We start from the raw sequence: 20,004 nt of genomic DNA on the forward strand, positions 1-20,004 counted from the left end.
TACCGCCGCTGCTGGAGGATGGGGGAGGCGGTTGTGTCCGCGACGCTGGTGGGCCTCTCGCTGGTCCTCGGGGCCGTAGTTTTGTGGGGGTTGCTGTTCTTTCTAACGCGGCGGACGAAGGCTGCGCCGGGCAAGGAGGACGTGGCGAAACTGAGCGGGACGCCTGACGGTAAGCGAGGTCGAAGCTCGGAAGCCGCGCCGCCAGCTTTCTGCTGGGCGGGGTTTGCGGCCACGTTTCCATCTTGCGCAAGAAGTGAGCCGCCGTGGCAGCTCCGATTTAAAAGTTGCCTTCTAAGGTGCTGCGCATTATTGTTTTCGTTATCATTGTTAGCACGGCCTTGTGACTAGAACAGTGTTTCTCAACCTTGACCATTTTAAGGCATGTGGACTTCAACTCCCAGAATTCCACAGCCAGCAATGCTGGCTGTGGAATTCTGGGAGTTGAAGTCCACATGCCTTAAAATGGTCAAGGTTGAGAAACACTGGACTAGAACTAGATTACAGAAGCATGTCTGACTAGCAGGGCATTGAGTCAGTCTAATACCTACTTGGAAGTAGTCGTCTGGGACTAGGAAACTTGGTTTCAAACCCTAAATCAGAGGTACATTCAGAGGTACGTTGGACCTATCATTTTAACTAGAAGGAATGCAGGAATTGGTCTCAGCAGAAAAGCGAAGGGGGCAAGTAATATTAAAAACACATCTGAAGTATTGCCTCGGATGTCAGGATTGGAATGTATAAGGATGCAGCTGGCTTCATGTCGTTGTGCCTGCGCCATCACATTGAGGAAATTCCAGTTTGCTTAGGTCTTGGAAAAGGAAGCTTCATCACACAGTCAAGCAAGCTGGTGTGTGGGCTTTTTGGACTTCCAAGCAGAGGTCTTCTCTAGACTTGTAGGGTGGGAATTAACTCTGGAATGTTGTTAATAGAAAACTCGTGTTCAGCAAAAAGTGTTTTTCAATCTAGTCAACTTTGAGATGAGTGGAATTCTAGTCTCAGTGGCCTTCATAATAAGTACTTAACTATGGTACGGAGGCTACGGTACGGAGATCTTGCCGTTGCTTTTCCCAATGTGCTAAGCTAGCAATAAACGTGTTTTTCCTTTTCTTTGGTGGCTTAATATGTTGTGCAAATCCAGCTTGTTTGGTTAAGTTATGGTTCAGTCAGCATATTGTGCAAATTTAGTCACCAGGTTATGATATAATGAGAATCCAGCCATTGAGTTTTGATAACAAAATGGGAGAAGAATGAATGCTGTGTGCCATTATGAGCTCATTGGAAGATAGCTAGAAAAAAATCTTAAATGACAAAGATTTATTCTCACATGCATTGCTGTGGTGGAATGTAGTCAGGAGTCACAGAAGGGAGGGGGGCTGCCTCCCAGAGGGTAAAGAGGCAGGGGAGCTTGGAATATTTGGTAGGCAGGAAGAGGGCTAAGATGGCTCCTTCCCAGAGTTCCGGTAGTCATCTTCTTACAACAGTTAATTTAGTGATCAAAGTTACAATGGCACTGAAAAAAATGACTTGTGTTGTTCACATGACCGGTGCAGCATCCCTATGGTCATATGATCAAAATATGGATGCTGCAAGCTACTTATTTTTTGTTGTGCTAAGCTGATAATTGAAAAAATGCTATTAGTGATTCAAACAACAGTTAAAACCAATTGGTTCTTGATTTAAGTTTTTCTTCAAATGTATTCCTCAGATCAAAATGTGAATGGTGATGCAGCCAGCAAATCAGCAGGCCTGAAAAAGTTGAAACAACAGCGAATTCGAAAAGAGAAGCCCCAACAGCATACTTTCACACACCCACTTCTGGCTTCAGCCCTCAAGGTGAGCTCTGGTGGGTAACATATTCTTACATACTGTTATTTCACCTTTTTTTTCTTGAGCTGATTATATATGTGTCTGCCACCTGGCCTTCTTTTATTCTCTGCTGTAATAGAGTTGACTAAAGTTGCAGTAATAATTGGAAGTTTAAACGTGAAGTTAGAAAAATAACTGAACACTTCTGTCATCTCTTATTTGTTTCCAAAATCTTATGAAATCAAAATTCGTAACTGTACTATTCAGTAGTAACAGTGAATATTTCTGGAAAAATTGACCAGGTTGCTTTCAAAAAGGATTGGATTCACATTGTATAGCTTTCATTTTCTAGAACCTGCCTTCTCTACACCCCGCACCATGGGGTGTGCTTTGAGTGTAATTACTTTATCTGCTTTTCATTTTGAAATCTTCAGCTACTGTGCAGAAATAAACAGTTTCATGATATGAAAAAGCAGAGTCCATCCTGCCCACAGCTTTACCATTGTATCTTACAAGCATTTTACTTTAGCTGAGAATATCTACTTGCCCAAGGAGATAAGTGGGAATCCAACTGTTTACTGGCTGATCCATAGCAATTCTCCTAGTTTTGTTAAAAGATAGATCACAGAAGAAAGCAAAGAGTTTTGAGATTAAAACAGTCTACGTTTTCTTTTCCAATTTCATTAAGTATATCTTGACTCCAAAACAATTTACCCTGATCACTATTTCACAGTTGAATTAGCTTATTCTGAGGTTGGAAAGTTTGTGATAAAATTGGAAAAAATGTTTAAAGGTCATGAGGTTTCTGCTTCCTTGACTGGATATTTATACTCTTCTTTCTTATATCCACAATTTTCAAATAAATCCTTTTTTTAGAATTCTAAACTGCTTTTTTGCTTCTTAGATAACAGATCTCCAGTATAAAAGACACCTGGATTTATTCAGAGGCTAAAAGCTAATTTTCTTTGTATTCTGCAGGGCCACAGTGGAAATGTCACCTGCCTGGACTTCAGCAGTAATGGGAAATATTTGGCATCTTGTTCTGATGACCGTACAGTGCGTATCTGGAGTACCAAAGACATTTTGGAGAGGGAGCATCGCTGCATGCGGGTTAATGTGGAACTGGACCATGCTACCCTGGTCCGCTTCTTCCCGGACTCCAGGTAGGATGGGGGTTTGAATAATATCCTTTGCATTACCTGCTTACCTGTAACCTACCCTAATCCTAAAGGAAAATGGGCAGCGTGTACAATCAAAACAAGAAGAATATAATAAAAACTAAACTGAAAAAGGGTTTTAGAAAACTTTGTAGGAAGAGCATTGCAAAAAGGACAGGCTGACCTGAGTTGTTTCAGTCACATAATGTATGTGTACAGGTAGATATATATATACTTTCTTTCGAGAGCAGGCAGCAGCATTTCATTTTTAGTGTGGGCCAGTGTGCTCATAGTAAAAAATGACAATAAAGATTTTTTTAAAAGAGTCTGCAGATTTTGTCTTGCTGCGATTCCTTTTTTGCAGAAAAGCAGCCAGAGAAGCAGTAAGAAATGAAGCTAGTCTGAAGTTGCAAACATGGAAGCATTTTCACATGTTTCACAAACCATGATGAGCGGATGTTATATGACTGCCAAGCAGAGCAGCTTCTTCCTTGTGCTCGTTATGTTGCTTATATGCCTTTCTTTTCTTCACTCAGAGCTTTCATTGTTTGGTTGGCAAATGGAGACACCCTCAGTGTTTTTAAAATGACAAAGAAAGAGGATGGCACTTTTACATACATCGCAATCCCAGAAGAATTTCCAAAGCAGCACAAGGCTCCTATCATTAATATTGGCGTTGCTGATACAGGTATGAAAGCTGTCTTTTGAACAGCCTAGCTCACAACTACAGAGAACGGTTCAGCTTTATTTCCTTAAAAGCAAATTAATTTGCTTGGTTTCCTGAATACATGTAAGCTGCATCAGCCTGTCAGAATTGTACCTTTACCTTTGCCCTTTATTCCCCAGGGAAATATATCATGAGTGCCTCCAGTGACACCACCATCCTAATCTGGGACATGAAGGGGGAAATTCTGGCTAGCATCAACACCAACCAGATGAACAATACCTTTGCAACTGTGTCGCCATGTGGGAGGTAAGGAAGGGCAGTCACTTGTTTACATTTCCTTCTATTATGTCAGAAGAATAGAGATGTGTTCTTTGTGCTCTAAATAATACTGAAGAACAGAGAAGCGGCAGCTCACAAAATGGTTCAATTCATTTTGGCATTTCCTTTCCTATAGGTTTGTCGGTTCATGTGGATTCACTCCTGATGTAAAGGTGTGGGAAGTGTGTTTCAGCAAGAGTGGAGATTTCCGGGAAGTGATCAGAGCCTTTGACCTGAAGGGGCATAAGGCTGGCGTGTATTCCTTTGCTTTTTCCAATGACTCTCGGCGGTGAGAAGCTATCTCTCATTTTTATGGACTAATAACATTTTTATAAGAACTGGTTCACATCTTACCTTTGAATCCTCTGTCTAGTTTTCCTGATACCCTTGGTGTGAGGAAGAAAAGGCCCTTCGGAGTTGCTTCCTTCCTCTTTATAAACTAATGGAGGAACCTCCTTTGAAGATTAAGTGGCTATGTTCCCACAATATATTTAGCCAGCTCAAATCAGAACTTAACAAATGGATTCAGACAACTTGCTAAGTTTGATTAATTTGAGGTTAGGGTTATGTTGTTTCAACCCAAGCCATTTGATTCACAATTTTATGTATTTTGTGGACTCAGAAAATATATTAAATTATGAATGAATGGTGTTAAGTACATGCAATTAATAAGTGACCCATTCTTCATCAGTGTCCCTTGTTAATAGGTTCTCAGTTGGTTAATTTAGTAGGATTTATAGCCCAGTGTTTCCTAAATGTGGCTATATTGCTAGGACAATTGAGTTTGCTCTCCTGCAGTTTTTTTACAGTTTTTAATTTTGTTGTGCAGTTTATTATAAGTTTAGAGTTATTTTGTTATATTGTTTTATGTTAACTTGGGAATGACTCAGAGTCACATATATGTCAAATAAATCAATCCTCAGGAAACTAAAAATAGATACACTCTGGCACCAACAAGCCTTAAAACTTAAAAGTCTTAAAACATTCCTGAAGGATATTTGAGTTTTATCAGATCTGTTGAGGGCATCTATATCATACATACTGAATATGTCTATATGCATAACCATTTCCCAAATTTATGATGTGAATTAGATAATCATGGGGAGGTCTACGGTTATAACGCTTCTGGACATTAGAACTGAAAAAAAGAAACATAAGTTACAAGAAGGTGATAGACCCTACTGGAGCCAAGCCAATACATTCATCTAACTATTAACTTGAAATTGCTAAATGATGCCATTCTCTAACCCTAATAGGATGGCAACAGTTTCGAAGGATGGCACTTGGAAGTTCTGGGACACAGATGTTGAATACAAGAAACAACAGGATCCTTACCTGTTGCTGACAGGCAGTTGCAAGGTAACAGAGCCCTGCCGTATTGCTCTGGCTCCTGATGCACGGGCAGTGGCCATTTCCAGCAGCACCAGCATCTTTGTTTATAACACCCAGCGAGGAGAGGGGGAAGAGTGCTTTGAAGGTGTTCATGGAGAGCACATAACAGACTTAGCCTTTGATGCGAACAGTCGCTTCTTGATTTCCTGTGGGGACCGAGCCATCCGTGTCTTCCACAACACAACTGGATATCGGGCTGTGGTGGAAGAAATGAAGACACTGCTGAAAAAGGCTTCTAATGAGTCCACTAAGCAGAGACTGCAGCAACAAATAACAGATGCCCAGAGTGCGCTGGATAGTATCTATGGCAAGAAGAAATGAATAGCTCCAAAAAGCATGTTTTCTGTGCAAGCTTGGGGTTAATTTTTTTAAATATGCAGAATGAGAACTAATAAAACATTTTTTGCACAGCTGTTGCTTCCTGGGATTTCCTGAAAACTATTTAGAACAAGGAAGACAAGGCAGTTTTTGTCTTGGGAAATTCAAGAGATGTCCTGCTGTACTACCGTAATTGTCAATTGGTGCGTAGGGTGGAGTCACATCAAAGTGGCTTTCATCCCCCATGCATCTTGGACATTCTGAGAATTCTTAGTGTTATTATTTCAGAGGGCAAAAGAAGCTGAAAAAGTGTCTTCACAAAAGAATTTGAAAATACACCCATGAATTCTGACATTTTGGAAATCAGTTAATGTCTAACTCTTATTAGGTAGGTGCAAAATACTGCAGCTCAGACCATCCTGAATTTGAAACAAGCTGCTTTGAGTTCAAACAGTTGTTTTGACCAGTTGGGAAGTCCCCCTCCCAAATGCTTTTGAAGAGCTCAAAGAAGAATGTTTTAAACTCAAGTAGAAAGTTTTATACTGAAACATTTTGAATCCAGATGTTTTGCATACCACTATCTTATCTATGCAATCATTCCTTTTAATTAGAATTTTGTAGAAGCATAATAGAAAAAAACTAGCTAAATGTTATCTGCATTAGCCGCTTGTTGGCTCTTCAATCAATTCAATTTTGAGAGTTGTTGTGGATTCTCTTACTTTCCTGAAAAGGATGGGCTTGGTATATTTATAGCTTTCTCATCTTTAGTTTATAAACAAGAATAAACATAAAATACAGAAATATGGTAGACCTCAACTTTTGACCAGGCACTTAACTGCTGGAAATTATGATGGGTCCAGAATGGGTGATTTCCCACCTATAAAGCACTTCTGGCTGTTTTAAAATGTGCCCCCCCCCCCCTCGCAGTCATATGACTGCCTTCCAGGTGCTTGGCAGCTGCTCACCTTTACAACTAATTACAGAATTCTATTATGTGAGCATGATTTATGACTTTTTTGCCAGTTTTGGCAAAAACTGCCCATTTAAATCAATGGGTTTACACTTATGACTTGCAGTGTTCCTTTAATGACTGCCATAAACAAATGTTGTAAAACAGGTTCCAGTCACATGGTTGCCCCAACTTATTACCATAACAACTTACTACTGGAAATCCAGTCCCAATTGTTGTAAGTCAGGGACTACCTATACAATCAAACTGAATATTAATATATAGGACAAAGAATAAAAAATTATCCACGTTTTGTACTTGATCATACAGAGTTGAAATAACTTGGATAATATTCACTGTTAAAACAGTGACAAAAGTAAAGTGAGGTTAAGGTTATCAGGGAATGCATTCTAAACTAAAAAAAATCTTGACTGGAAATTTAATTTGAATAGTCCTGTGGGCAAAAAGAATAGATACAAATCATAGTATGTCAAGAATTCAAAATTATGAAATTATTCAATTTTAATTATCAAATTATTCAAAAATAATTCACTTATTGGGAAGTAGATAGGGTTAATTTCCAGGTAACTCAGAGGCTTTTATTTGTGAGTAGATCTAGACAGCACTGAGCTGACCTTCACTGATCTCAAAAAGCTACATAGAGTTGGACTTGAGTGGTATCTTCAAGAAAGAAAAGGACAGGACAGGACAGGACAGGCAGAGAAATTGAAAAAAGAACCCCACAAGAAAGCAATGATAAGTCATTTCCATGCTATTTCCTTTAAAAGTACAATGATGTATCCATAAAGTCACCAAGAGATAAGCTCAACTTGAAGATGTTTCTACCTCTACCTTTCAAATATGGGACTATAGTGGAAAGCTAATATCACCATCACTAAGCTCAGATTTGCTTGAATAAACTTGATTAGATTACTACATTCATCTGTAAGGAGTAGTCTTAAAACTGCTGTTGGCTTACAGTATAAGAAATATCTTCCTAGATTAGATTCCCATTCCCTCTGGCAACTTTATAGCTAAGAATCTCTGTGGCCCATTTCGTACTATTAGGTTGAGGACCTAAACATAGCCAGGGTACAACGTGCATATTGCTTCCTTCCTCATAATGACTCTTAAGGGATAACTACAAATCCAGAACATGCCACAACAGAAATAAGATACTATGTAATGCATATTCAGATTATTAGTTCTAAAGCTGCCTTAACTTCTAGTTTGCAGATATTTGCTGTATCTCAAGCGTTCCCAAAACTGGAGTATTCAGATGTATTAGGCTTACAATTCCCACATGTTCCTATTAGTGGGTGTAGCCACCACATATCTAGAGTGCTTTAGGTGGAGGGGGCTGTGCAACAAGCTTGTCAGATTTAATAAACCTGGTGTATGGACCTCATAGTGCACCAGTAATTTAAACCAACTGCCACTATGGTGGTTGGATATATACATTGTACACAATATATTTGTTTTTGGTTTAATATTTAAGCCAAGTAATCTTCATAATTTAGGAACCTGGAACCTACTGAGTCATAGCACTGGTCCACATGGCCCAACATTCTGGATAAAATACTTTCGACTAGGCTAAATGTGATGTCATTAATACAACATAAACAGCAATAGAAATATAAAAGGCAGTTTTACCTTTGAAAAGCTAAACTGGATTTATCTTGATTAATACTTGGATGGGAGACCCTCAGGATATCCCACAACTAGGCTAGATTTGAAAAATTAAAAAAGCAACAAAATCCACAAGATATCACAGTAAAGGCTCAAAGGAAACATTCGTCTGCCATAAAACAAAGCCTTTCTCCATTTGTATCTACGATTTGAAGCCAGATCTTAAGAATCCAAAAGAGACCCTCTATTACAGCTTTTTCTGTTACTTTCCCTTATATAAATGGCAAACAATTGATTTATGAAACTGTATAACTTTATTTTTCACTAATTCTATCTAAAATAAACTAATAGCATAGCAAAGCTAGTTCTTCTGAAGTAATACAAAACTTACTGTCCTATTATAAGACACAATCCAGAACTTGCTTCGCACCTCCCCTTAGCACGGGGGAAACATAAAGCCACCTTGCGCATGCGCTTGAGCCCGTACTCTTCCTCAGGCGGGGCGCTGACGCGTTACGCACGGAGGTAGAGGGGCGGCACGCGCATGCGCGTGTGGGCACAGCGGCTGCTGCGGGATCTGGGGCTGCTGGGGCCACAGGCGCCATGTCGGGCCGCTCAGTGCGGGCAGAGACCCGCAGCCGCGCCAAGGATGACATCAAAAAAGTCATGGCGGCGATCGAGCGCGTTCGCAAATGGTGAGGGACAGGAGGGAGGGGTCGTGGGGGGAGGGGTCTGATAAGGGGTCAACCAATCCCCGCCGAATGCGGGCTTGGTGACAGCTAAGTAGCCAACTGGTGGAAGGCGTTTATTTTGGTGGGTGGGACTTTTGCGAAACGGCCAATCATCTTGTAACAACTGAAATGGCCGGGTGCGGGAAGCTGTGCGATTTGTAGTGCAGGCAGTGGGACCTGTCACATAGTTTAGATTGACGTAACGCTACACCAGTCGAACCCCAGGGGAGCTAAAAAGTAGGGAGCCGGGTTGCTATAGGGATTGGCGGGCCTACCTGCAGCTGCCTGCCTCATCCAGCTGCTTAGAGGTGGGTACCGGCAAGAGGGAGATTTTGGCTTGTTTGAAGTGTGCCAAACAAGTTTTGTATGCATAAAGAGGAAGGAGAAGAGTATTTGAGCACATCTCAATTTTTAAAACTCTGTAATTGTGTGACATTAACAATCTGCACAATAACCTTGTAAGGTAGGCCAGTAGTAACATCTCCATATTTCAGAGATGAGAATTGAGAATATAGTGGCTTATTAGCTGGAATCAGAGCCTCCATCTTTAGAGTCAGTCTACCACAGAATATGAGATTTGGTAACAGCCAACATGGTGTGTCTTCCTGCCCTATTTTGGCAGATGGGGATGCCTGGCTAATTTGTATTAGGACATGTGTTATGATCCATATCTATGCAGAAGTCTTCTAGCCAATGGATGACTATTTTGGCCAACATATTATTTTCCTTGTTGGAGTTCAGAGTTCTGATAAGGAAAAACAAGCAACTCAGTGCAGCTGGTATGTTTTGGGGCCAGTAAACAGGAGCCATGTTCTTCCTGGGTGGCAGAAATGTGATTGCTCAGGGCCTGGTTTATGTTTCTTCTACAGTTGCATAGTATTTGGTCTAATATAGTTGCTTCTGAATCTCAGGATCTAAAGATAAACAACTGAGGATTGGCTATCGGTATACTTCTTTAAAGTGTTGGGTTTTTTTTAGTTTTGGCTGGCTGATATTAAAAACAAGGGAGAATGTAAAAAAAAAACCAGCAGATTTTTTATATATATTTTCCGATGGCTCAGATTATGTAAGAGAACACTTGAAATGAACTTTGTCTGATTCACTTCATTGGCAACTAGGTGCAGACATGTTTTTTAAATTTGGGTCATACAGATACATGATTCTACAATTGCACAGGAGTGGGATAGAGAAATTAATTTCTAACTTGGTCACTGTTCAAAAACAATGAATGGCTAAATTTGGGGGTTGGTTGGGGAGAATAAATTCAGATTCCTAAAGTATGGCATCAGATGTTTTGACTAAAAGTGGCTGGGACTGAGCAGTTCATTGGTCAGTTGAATGAATACTATGCTTTCCAGATAAGAGTTCCCAAGATAAAGGAATGCAGCATGCTATAAACAAGTGGAAATTGTAAAATAGCACCAAACTAGTAACAATAGATTCTCTTCTAAGTCAACAGCAAAAGAAAAAGGAGCCAAGCCTGTCACAACGATCCTTTCTTGAAAAAGTACTTAAATTTCTTCACACAACATTCTAAAGCATAAACATGTTTTAAAACTAGTAATGGCTAGGTCAGAACTAAATAAATTTCATTATGTCTTAGCATGGTGTGACATGTCATGACAGTAAGGTATAACATGGTCAATATGTTTTGCTTTAGGAAATAGTTTGAAACCATTTATATGGGCTGAATTGTTTTTTATGTTGTGTAAATACAATCACTAACTGCTATTACAGAACTTTAGATATCGCTGATGCCTAAGTTAAGTTCAATATCTGTTGAAACACTGAACAATGGTAGAGAAGCAGTAGTAACAGGATTGCCAAATATCAAAGGTTAGTACTGTAGATTTTCAGTTTCTTATCAAATGATGCTGGTATTTAAAGCTGTAAACAACTTGAGGTTCTGAGAAAATAACTTCTTCAACTTATCGGTATACTTGAGAACTCCTTATGGTTCCTCACAATAGCTAAAGTAAGTTTGGTAGGAATATGGTATAGGAATTTGGTATAGGAAACATGCAAAAAGATCAGTCTTGTGTTTATTATAAATCTTTCAGTACAGATCAGCAGATTATATTAAATGGATTCAAGATACCATTTTGTTTGCAGCTATTATTTTTTAATGTTATGTTTTACAGCTCTAGGCCTGTGCAACCTTTGAAAGTCTTGGGTGCAACCCTAACAAGCCCTCCAAAAGCTGCCACCACATTATAATTATTAATGTGTCAAAAGATGAACAATATTACAGTCTGAGTAGTTGTTTTATTAACCAAATATAACTTAACATACATTAAATTAAATTGTTTCATTTTTGACATGGCCCTGGCTACTTTTGTTGTATGGCCCCTTAAACCCCACTCAAAGACTAAGTATAGAGTTTGGATTCCAAAATGTTATTTACTCCCGAGCTAAGTAATGGTTCTGAACACAGAGTGCTACAATTCCATCCAAAAGGTGAGAAGACATGCTAGGTTGTACAATTTCACCTTGGCCTCAGTACAGTTTATGAAAAAAAGCAGAAACTCAATAAAACTGAAATAACTTCACTGTTGACCTAAGCCAATCCTGTAAATTGTAGCTGGGGAAGAAGGTGGCTTGACTGTATCTAATCTCATTCATGTTTTGATGCAGGGAGAAGAAATGGGTAACAGTGGGAGACACATCCCTGCGGATATTCAAGTGGGTGCCTGTGGCTGATAGCAAAGAGGTGAGAGATGAGAGGAACAGGGCATGCTGGAGGGGGGCTTGAGCTATTCTCCAAGGCAAGAACACCCAGCAGAATGAGCAATATGCTACCTTTTATTTTCCCTTCCTATAAACAAAAATACAGAGATAATCCTTACAGTAGTGTGACAAATGTCCGTTCATTTTCAATAGACTTCCTGCCTCTCTCAAGGATATTAAAAATGAAACATAAATAAATCCCTTCTGCTTTAGTATATATCTACTTCTACCTGACCCACCAGAGTGGGGAGGCAGGGTATGTTATGGGTCCCCTTTCTTAAGGAGGTCCATCTAGTGGGACCATGAAGAAGGGCCTTCTCTGTTGGGTTGCCTCCTTGTGGAACACCATCCCTGTGGAGATAAGATTGGTCACCAAATTGATATTGTTTCAAAAAGTCCTGAAGACATATTTTTCCCAGTGGGCCTGGGGACCCCAGGATGATATAGAGTCCACCAAGTGGTTTGTTTGGTTGTTATTGCCAGGGAGGTGGAGGTTTATTTGGTTTTGTCTTTGAGATTTTATGTCTGTAAGCCACTTGGAGTCACAAGGAGTGAGTAAGGCAGCCATATGTGGTAGATTTTCTAAATAAACAACATTTTGGATGATTTCTTAATAGATGACACCAAAATTGTATTTCTCATGCTTAATTCTTCAAAGGCGTATCAAATTCCAGATAAGGAGGTCTTGCTTTCCTTGTAGAGAATCCTTTGAGTCTGGTGGCCTCTGAAGTCCAATCTGCTCCAACTACTAATTGTAGAGAGTGCATATATGTGGTAGAGGTTTTTTTTTTTGCACACTAGCTACAAAACTCACTGTCTTCTTTTTCATTTCAAGAAAGAGAAGTCCAAATCCAGTGGTACTGCTGTCCCAGAACCAAATGGCTATCCAGCGGAAACTGCAGCCAACTCTTCCCTTCTCCTGGAATTCCAAGGTGATTAGACTCCAGGTCTTTTTTGCATATTGATGAAGCAGACGAGACATGGTTCTGCAAGCACTGGCAAAGAGGTCCTGTAAAAGCCTGAGGCATCATTACCATATAACAGGATAAAAAGAAAGCAGCATCCCTGTTTCAAATCGTGGCAAGTCATTGCTAGTCAAGGTGGCTAATACTGGGCCAGATGGACCCATCTTTCAAGCTGTGTTATGATAATACAGTATTCCTGCACATAGGCAGGAAAAACAAAATGCACAGGTATAGAATATGTGACAACCTGGTTCAACAGTAGTAACTGTGTGAGAGATCTTGGTGTCCTAGTGGATCATCATTTAAGTATAAGCCAATAGTGTTTTGCAGCTGCCAAAAAAGTCAATGCCGTTCTAGGCTGCATCAACAAAGAATAGTTATCAAGATCACAAGAAATGATAGTGCTGCTCTATACTGCATTAGTGAAGCCACATTTGGAATACTCTGTCCAGTTCTGGTCACCATGATACAAAAAAGATGCTGAGAAAGAGTGCAGAAAGAGAAGAGCAACAAAGATGATAAAGGATCTGGAGGCTAAACTGTATGATGAAAATTAAGGGATCGAGGTATGTCTATCCTGATGAAGAAAAGGATTAGAGGCGACCTAATAGCTGTCTTGTGATACTTGAGGGGCAGTCACGGAGGAGGGCATCGACTTATTCTATGAAGCACCTGAGGGCAAGACTAGAAGCAATGGGTGGAAGCTTATCAAAGACAGATCCAACCTGGAACTAAGGAGAAGTTTCCTGAGAGTAAGAACAACCAGTGGAACACTTTGCCTTCCGGAGTTGGAGTACTTCGTAGTTGGAAGTCTTCAAGAAAAGACTGGACAGCCATTTGTCCAGAATGCAATAAGATCTGCCTTGGACAGGGGGTTGGACAAGAAGACAGACAGGGTCCCTTCCAGCCTCCTAATTCTCTATGCTCACCTACTATTGCAAATAATGTTAAAACATTTTGGACATTTGTGTAACTTAAATTAGTTATATAACCAAAGGTCCAAAATTGCTATTTTAACATAATTTCCCTCTTTCTCCCTAGTTTTGAAATTTAGTCTGGCTTTGTTTGTCATCAGTAGATGTATAGGACAACTGAATGTCTGCCTCCATCTATTGGAAATTCTGTTCATTTTGTTCACTTGTTTCTGGCATTTCAACAAATGTCAGAGGATTCCTTTAGTCTATAAGTCTTAGAAACTTGAATTTGATTTTTAACACAAAACCTCAAGATTCTGAGCCCTGAGTCCTGCGGGAGAAGGGCGGTATATAAATTAAATTAATAATAATAATAATAAATTAATAATAATAATAAATGGGATTTTGTGTTCAATAGTCTTTCTAGTCTGTTAAAGAACTGTAGTAGACCCAAAACCATCTCTTGGTCCTGGCTGTCTCTGTTCGAGTATTACCCTGACAGAGAAGGGGATTATAAGTTTTATTTAACCATGGTATGAGGTGGTACATCTTGGGGAACAACCATTTGAAAATCTGAGTTTCATTCCAGTTATCTTGCAGATACACCTGCAGTGTTACTTTTGCTTCCAGCTCACTGAAAAGTCTTTTTTTTCTGTCTGGTTTCCCCAGATGAGAACAGCAATCAGAGCTCCCTTTCAGACACCTATCAGCTAAAGGCAGACAGTAGTGCTGCTTCCAGTCCCAGTCCACAGCAAAGTGAATCCATGAGCCCCAGCCACACTTCTGACTTCCGCACTGATGATTCACAGCCACCCACGCTGGGACAGGAGCCCTTGGAAGGTGAGTCATTTGGCTAAGGAGTTGTGGCACTACAAAAACCCATTCCCATGGCCGCTGAGGGAGCACTGAGATAGACCTGACGTATTATGTAGAATTCCTGATAAGGGGCTTCAGTAGTAATAGCATATGTACAATCCTTGCTATTTTGGACTCCTGCAGAGTATTTAATAGCCTTACCTCTCCAGTTCAATAAAAACCTCGATGTGCCACTGACCCTTTTTTCTTGTTAACTTTCAGAACCTGCTCTCCCTCCCTCAGAAGTAGCTGATGAGCCTCCAACCCTCACAAAGGAAGAGCCAGTTAAACTCAAGGCTCAGGTAAGGCCTATGGAATAGGCAACAGCTTCCTAAGGCAGATCCAAACCCATGCTCTTTAGCAGCATATAGTATTAATATTCAAACATTTCTGTCTGGACATTCAGCTACAGAATTCCTAGCCAGGCCATGGATTTAATTGGAAAGTTGATAAGCTACAGTTATTTTCCACGTGTTACAATCTAAAATAAAATCTCTGTCAAGTGTAGCTTGATTTCTAGCATCTTGATGGATACATCCATATATCTCCCTTAGTAATCTGTATTGCCTTTTTCTAAGATGTTTTCACTACTTCTCAGGATAGCCTAGTCTCCCAGGTATTCCCTGGAGTTCTTCCATTCAAGTACTAAGCAGGTCCAGCCCTGTATTGCTCTCCGGGCCAATTGCAGTCATTCAGATGTTCTACTTCTGAAATGTAGCTTCTACAGCCTGTGCTTTTCTGGATAAGCAAGGACTGGGGAGAGAGAAAGAAAAGTCCCTTAAAAATGACTTTGCAGATCTGGCAGGCAATTATTATTCTACTGGAAACCACTATGGCAGGGGTCACCAACCCCCAAGCTACAGCCCACTACCTGGCTGGGGCCTGTTCAGAACCGGGCCATGGCAGTAGGCGAGTATGCCTGCGCACACAACTCCACTTGCATCTACAGCAGGCGAGTGAGCGTGGAACTATCTGCTCTCCCCCCACCCTGCCAGTGCACAAAGCCGGAAAGGTTGGAGACCGCTGCACTATTGGTTTCCTTTGATACAACAGCAACAACAACAACAACAACAAATAAAAAACCCATTGGCAACTCATTGGCAATTGGTAATTGCAAATCAATATCCTAGCATCTTTTAAGGTTGAAGCCTTCATAATTCACTGGATAGGATTTTTTTAAAAAAAATCTTTTGTTGAACTGAGCATTCATTTGACTAAGAATCTGAAGGATTTGAAGGCCCTACTTTAGTTCATCTGAAATAGCTTCACAATAGTTCCAGTTTGGGAGGTCCAAAGGCAAGGGAACATAAGATTTTCAGAAGAACAAATATCCCTACATTATGACAGGTACTATGCAATGAACTACTAGATGACAAGTCACATCTTGGCCACCTATTACACTTTGTATTCTTTGGTTACTATAAACATGTAGTCTAAAAAATAGAAAGGAAGCACCATTTAGCAAAGGTACCATTTGTACCAAATCCTGTGGTATAAAAACAATAATAGAGTCATATACATATTATTGATAGTCCTATTCGAATATCAATTGAAAACACTTACAGTATTTGCTTCCATTCTCAAAAGAGTACAGGCCTTTACACAGCTTCATAACTCCTGTGCAAATTATACTCAGGTTGGCATAGGTATGATAATACATGTAGAAGCTTCAAGAAAAACATCTGAACAAGTTATGCTTTTTACAAGTGGGAACATAGCCCCATTCCTAGCAGAGTTCATAGATATGAGAAGACAAGTTTGAGGCTGCATATTCAAATATACAATGCATAGCCATATCCTGGAACATGGCAATCCAGCTGCTCCCCAGATTTTCCAGCAAGGAGCAAAAAGATGGGAATTGTATGGTAAGCCAAGTCATATGCAGAGCAAATAAATGAATGGGGATTCTTAGTTCTGAGTCTGTGAATTACAGGTACCTCTGAAAGCTGCAGAATGCAAATCAAAAGCAGAGCAAAGGTTTCACTTGCTGTCCTGGAGAAAAGGCAGAGGGCTGCTTCAGAACCATCAAACACAAATTTCTGCAGAATTATGTTGATGCTTCTCCCTAACTTAAAGCAATGTTAACTATTCCTTTTTATTACAACTCTGCAATATTGTAATATTGTTGTAATATTACAGCAACCACATCATTGTGCCTTTCATTCAGTTCTTCTTATTCTTCAGTATGTAGACATACTGTGACAGACTGGGTAACTATGAAACCACATAGTATTCCTGGATTGCTGATTCTCCTCTTAGTGAGTCAGATTTTAAAATAAGTAATGGTCATTTGAATATGGCATCTTCCAGGGGTGTGTGTTTCTCCATGTTTGTTCCCTGCATAGATAGGGGCCCTGTCACTCAACAAACTGTAAATGCTGAAGGTGAAGCAAGACCAACATTGATTCACTATTTCTCAATAGTGCAATGGACGAGGAACTGATTCTTGGGAATATCTGAAGCACTGCAACCAGACAATCATGGTGCAAGACAGTCCCACACCCAAAATACATGTATAGTAGTAATTTCAAATACACAAAAAACAATTTAATCAATCAGAATAGAGCTGGAAGGGACCTTGGAGGTCTGCTAGTCCAGCCCCCTGCTCAAACAGGAGTCCCTATACCATTTCAGACAAGTGGCTATCCAGTCTCTTCTTAAAAACCTCAAGTGATGAAGTACTGACATCTGAAGGCAAGCTGTTCCACTGGTTAATTGATCTCACTGTTAGGAAGTTTCTCCTTAATTCTAGGTTGCTTCTCTCCTTGATTAGTTTCCATTCATTGTTTCTTGTCTTGCCTTCTTGGTGCTTTGGAAAATAAATTGACCCCCTCCTTGTGGTAGCCTCTCAAATATTGGAATATGCTATCATGTCACCCCTAGTCCTTCTTTTCTCTAGACTGGCCATTCCCAAATCCTGCAACTATTCTTCATATGTTTTAGTCTCCAAGCCTTTAATCATCTTAGTTGCTCTTCTTTGCACTTTTTCCAGAGTCTCAACTTTTTTGTAATCTGACCAAAACTGGATGCAATATGCCAGATGTGCCTTACAAAGGCTTTATAAAGCGGTACTAATACTTCATGTGATTTTGATTCTATGCCTGTTTATACAACCAAGGATTGTATTAGCTTTTTTGGCTGCTGCCACACACTGCTGACTCATGTTTAAATGATCATCCACTAGGACGCCAAGGTCCCTCTAACAGTTACTGTTTTTGAGCCAGTAACTTGTACCTTTGGTTTTCCTGCCTAGGTGTAAAACCTTGCTTTTCCCCACATTAAATATCATTTTGTTGGATAGGAATATCATTTTATTCGATAGGGCTCATTGTTCAAGACTGTCAAGATTTTTTTGGATCCTGAGCTTGTCTTCTGGGGTATTGGCTATTCCTGCCAGCTTAGTGTCATCTGCAAATTTGATGAGATCCCCTTCTATTCCCTCATCTAAGTCATTTATGAAGATATTGAAGAGTACCGGGCCTAAGACGGAACCCTGTGGTACCCCACTGCTTACTTCCCTCCATGTAGATGCAGTACCATTAAGGACTACTCATTGAGTATGGTTTGTCAGCCAGTTACAAATCCATCTGGTGGTGATGCTGTCTATCCCACATTTTGTCCAAAGTTCATGTTTAGTCAGTTAGAAGAGGCTATTCAAAGCACATGAATAATGTTCATAATGTCCACATTCAGTTCAGAAAATCCAATTATCTACTTCTGGACGAATCTCATTTGGGAAAGGGATGTCACATCATTGGAAGTATTTCCCCATTTTTCATGTCAGCTTTGTAAAACTGGTTTTGTTCACCTTCTATACAGGCAGTCAGGTTACATCCCTATTGGGATAGAATTTTTGTTGTTAGGTGAAGCATTCGTTAGGCGAAACATCACTTAACCATGGCACTTCCAAGTAGTCCTGGCTCTGCTCATTAGGCCAAGATTGCACCATTGCTAGGTCAAGACTCCATGTTTCTCCTGCCCTGCAGTACTTACTTCTGCTTCAATTCACCCTGCCAACCTATCTCCTCTCCTATCTCTGCCCCTTTGGCTGTCCTACCCTCCCCTACTGTTCCCTACTGCCTCCAGGTGACCTTTGCCATCATCCTGTTGCTGACAAGGTGACAAAGGTCATCTGGGGGTAATGGGGCAGCAGAGACAGAGGACAGCCAAAAAGGCAGAGATGGGGAAAAGCAGGCAATGGAGTTGAAGTGTACCCTGAGATCATAAATGTGGGCAGGCTGTCAAGCACCCGAATTTTGATCATACGACTGGGGGTATTGCTGAAATTTCAAGGATTTTTTAACTAGCATTCATTCAGCACCACTATAACTTTGAACAGTCGCTGAACAAATGGTCATAACCAAGGACTACCTGTATTGACAAGCCAGCTAACCATACTTTTTTTTTCTTTCAGGTGAATGGAGGGGAGGAAGATTCTGGTGCACCTCCACTTAAGAGATTTTGTGCAGATCAGAACTCCATATGTCATGCAGCTTCTGAGAGCTAGCCAATCTGCTTCATCCTGTGATGCAGTGGTTTTCAAAACTCCACCTGCCCTTCCCTCTCAAAATACCAATCTGTTTAAGTTGGTATTCTTCTCCATCTCCATGTTTTTCTCCTGTGCAGTGTCCTCCAAGAATCAACCTGCTCTTTCCATAACCTCTCCAGATGAAACTTTGCTCAACCTGTGTTAAGATATGTCCCTCTTGTGCAATCTCCTCCCAGCCACATCCTCTTGACTTGCACGCTTAAGGAATGAGGTGGTTGCAACCTCTCTTGTATACTTTTTATTTATCCTCTTTGTGGGCTTTGGGGACTGCAGCTAAAAAGGTTCCTGTAAGAAAGAGTTCTCTGTACTTAACAGGTAGCTCATAATTCCTTTCCTGTCCTTTCTCCTCCAGACAGCGAAGAATTCTCTCTGGAAGTGAGTCAGGACCTGTTGGAAGTCTGCCTGGGATGTTGTGCAATAGTTGTGGTGTTAAGCCTTAGTGCTGGAGGGAGCCAAAACTTTTCCTTCCATGGTAGGGTAATGGTGCTGCAGCTAAGAAGGTGTTCTAGGAAGTGAAGGCTGGGCTGCATCTAGGTGGCTAAAGGGCTCTCCTTTGCAGCCTGGCAAATGTGGACCTTGGGGTGAAGAATATCTTCCCAGGTACCAAAGGGGCATTGTCTCTGAGCAGCCCTTCTCAGGGGTGGAATAGCCACCTAGCACAGCTAGCACCAATCACCCGACCCTCTCTAGTCTCTGCAGACCTGTCCTGCCCATCACAATCTGCATGTGGAACTGACTTCATGATCAGGGCCCTGCTGCCATGAAAAGTGCTGGCCACGCAGGGAAGAAAAGAGATATTTTAGCACTGAAGAGAATATTTTTAAAATTAAACTATTTGAAATAGTATATGTGTGAGAAAATGTATTTGGGGGCGGGGGAAAGATATTCACAAGAAATGGGATGACTGGCATAGAAGACCTCTTCCCATTTGCATGGGAATCATGATAGAAACTTATCCTGACAGCATCATTTTTTATGCATTTCCCATAATGCTACTTTTATCTAAGTTCCACTCCATTCATGAAGT

The 20,004-nt window shown here is 40.6% G+C and overlaps 2 protein-coding genes across 2 annotated transcripts; both read left to right on the forward strand.

Annotated features, from left to right (window-relative positions):
- The first annotated feature begins 14 nt into the window (after window positions 1–14).
- TBL2 (transducin beta like 2) lies at window positions 15–5,728 on the forward strand. The gene is made up of 7 exons (XM_015812812.1): window positions 15–169; window positions 1,706–1,833; window positions 2,785–2,969; window positions 3,500–3,651; window positions 3,810–3,936; window positions 4,085–4,237; window positions 5,205–5,728. The coding sequence occupies exons 1-7, from the start codon at window positions 19–21 to the stop codon at window positions 5,659–5,661; spliced, it is 1,353 nt and encodes a 450-aa protein (XP_015668298.1). The 5' UTR covers window positions 15–18; the 3' UTR covers window positions 5,662–5,728.
- A 3,065-nt stretch (window positions 5,729–8,793) lies between these two features.
- On the forward strand, window positions 8,794–19,885 carry BCL7B (BAF chromatin remodeling complex subunit BCL7B). Its single transcript, XM_015812814.1, has 6 exons — window positions 8,794–8,931; window positions 11,602–11,677; window positions 12,530–12,626; window positions 14,243–14,413; window positions 14,651–14,730; window positions 18,843–19,885. The coding sequence occupies exons 1-6, from the start codon at window positions 8,840–8,842 to the stop codon at window positions 18,933–18,935; spliced, it is 609 nt and encodes a 202-aa protein (XP_015668300.1). The 5' UTR covers window positions 8,794–8,839; the 3' UTR covers window positions 18,936–19,885.
- Window positions 19,886–20,004: the final 119 nt, after the last annotated feature.

The sequence above is a fragment of the Protobothrops mucrosquamatus genome, unplaced genomic scaffold (assembly GCF_001527695.2).
Source record: "Protobothrops mucrosquamatus isolate PMUCROS unplaced genomic scaffold, P.Mucros_1.0 scaffold112, whole genome shotgun sequence".
Lineage (NCBI taxonomy): Eukaryota > Metazoa > Chordata > Lepidosauria > Squamata > Viperidae > Protobothrops > Protobothrops mucrosquamatus.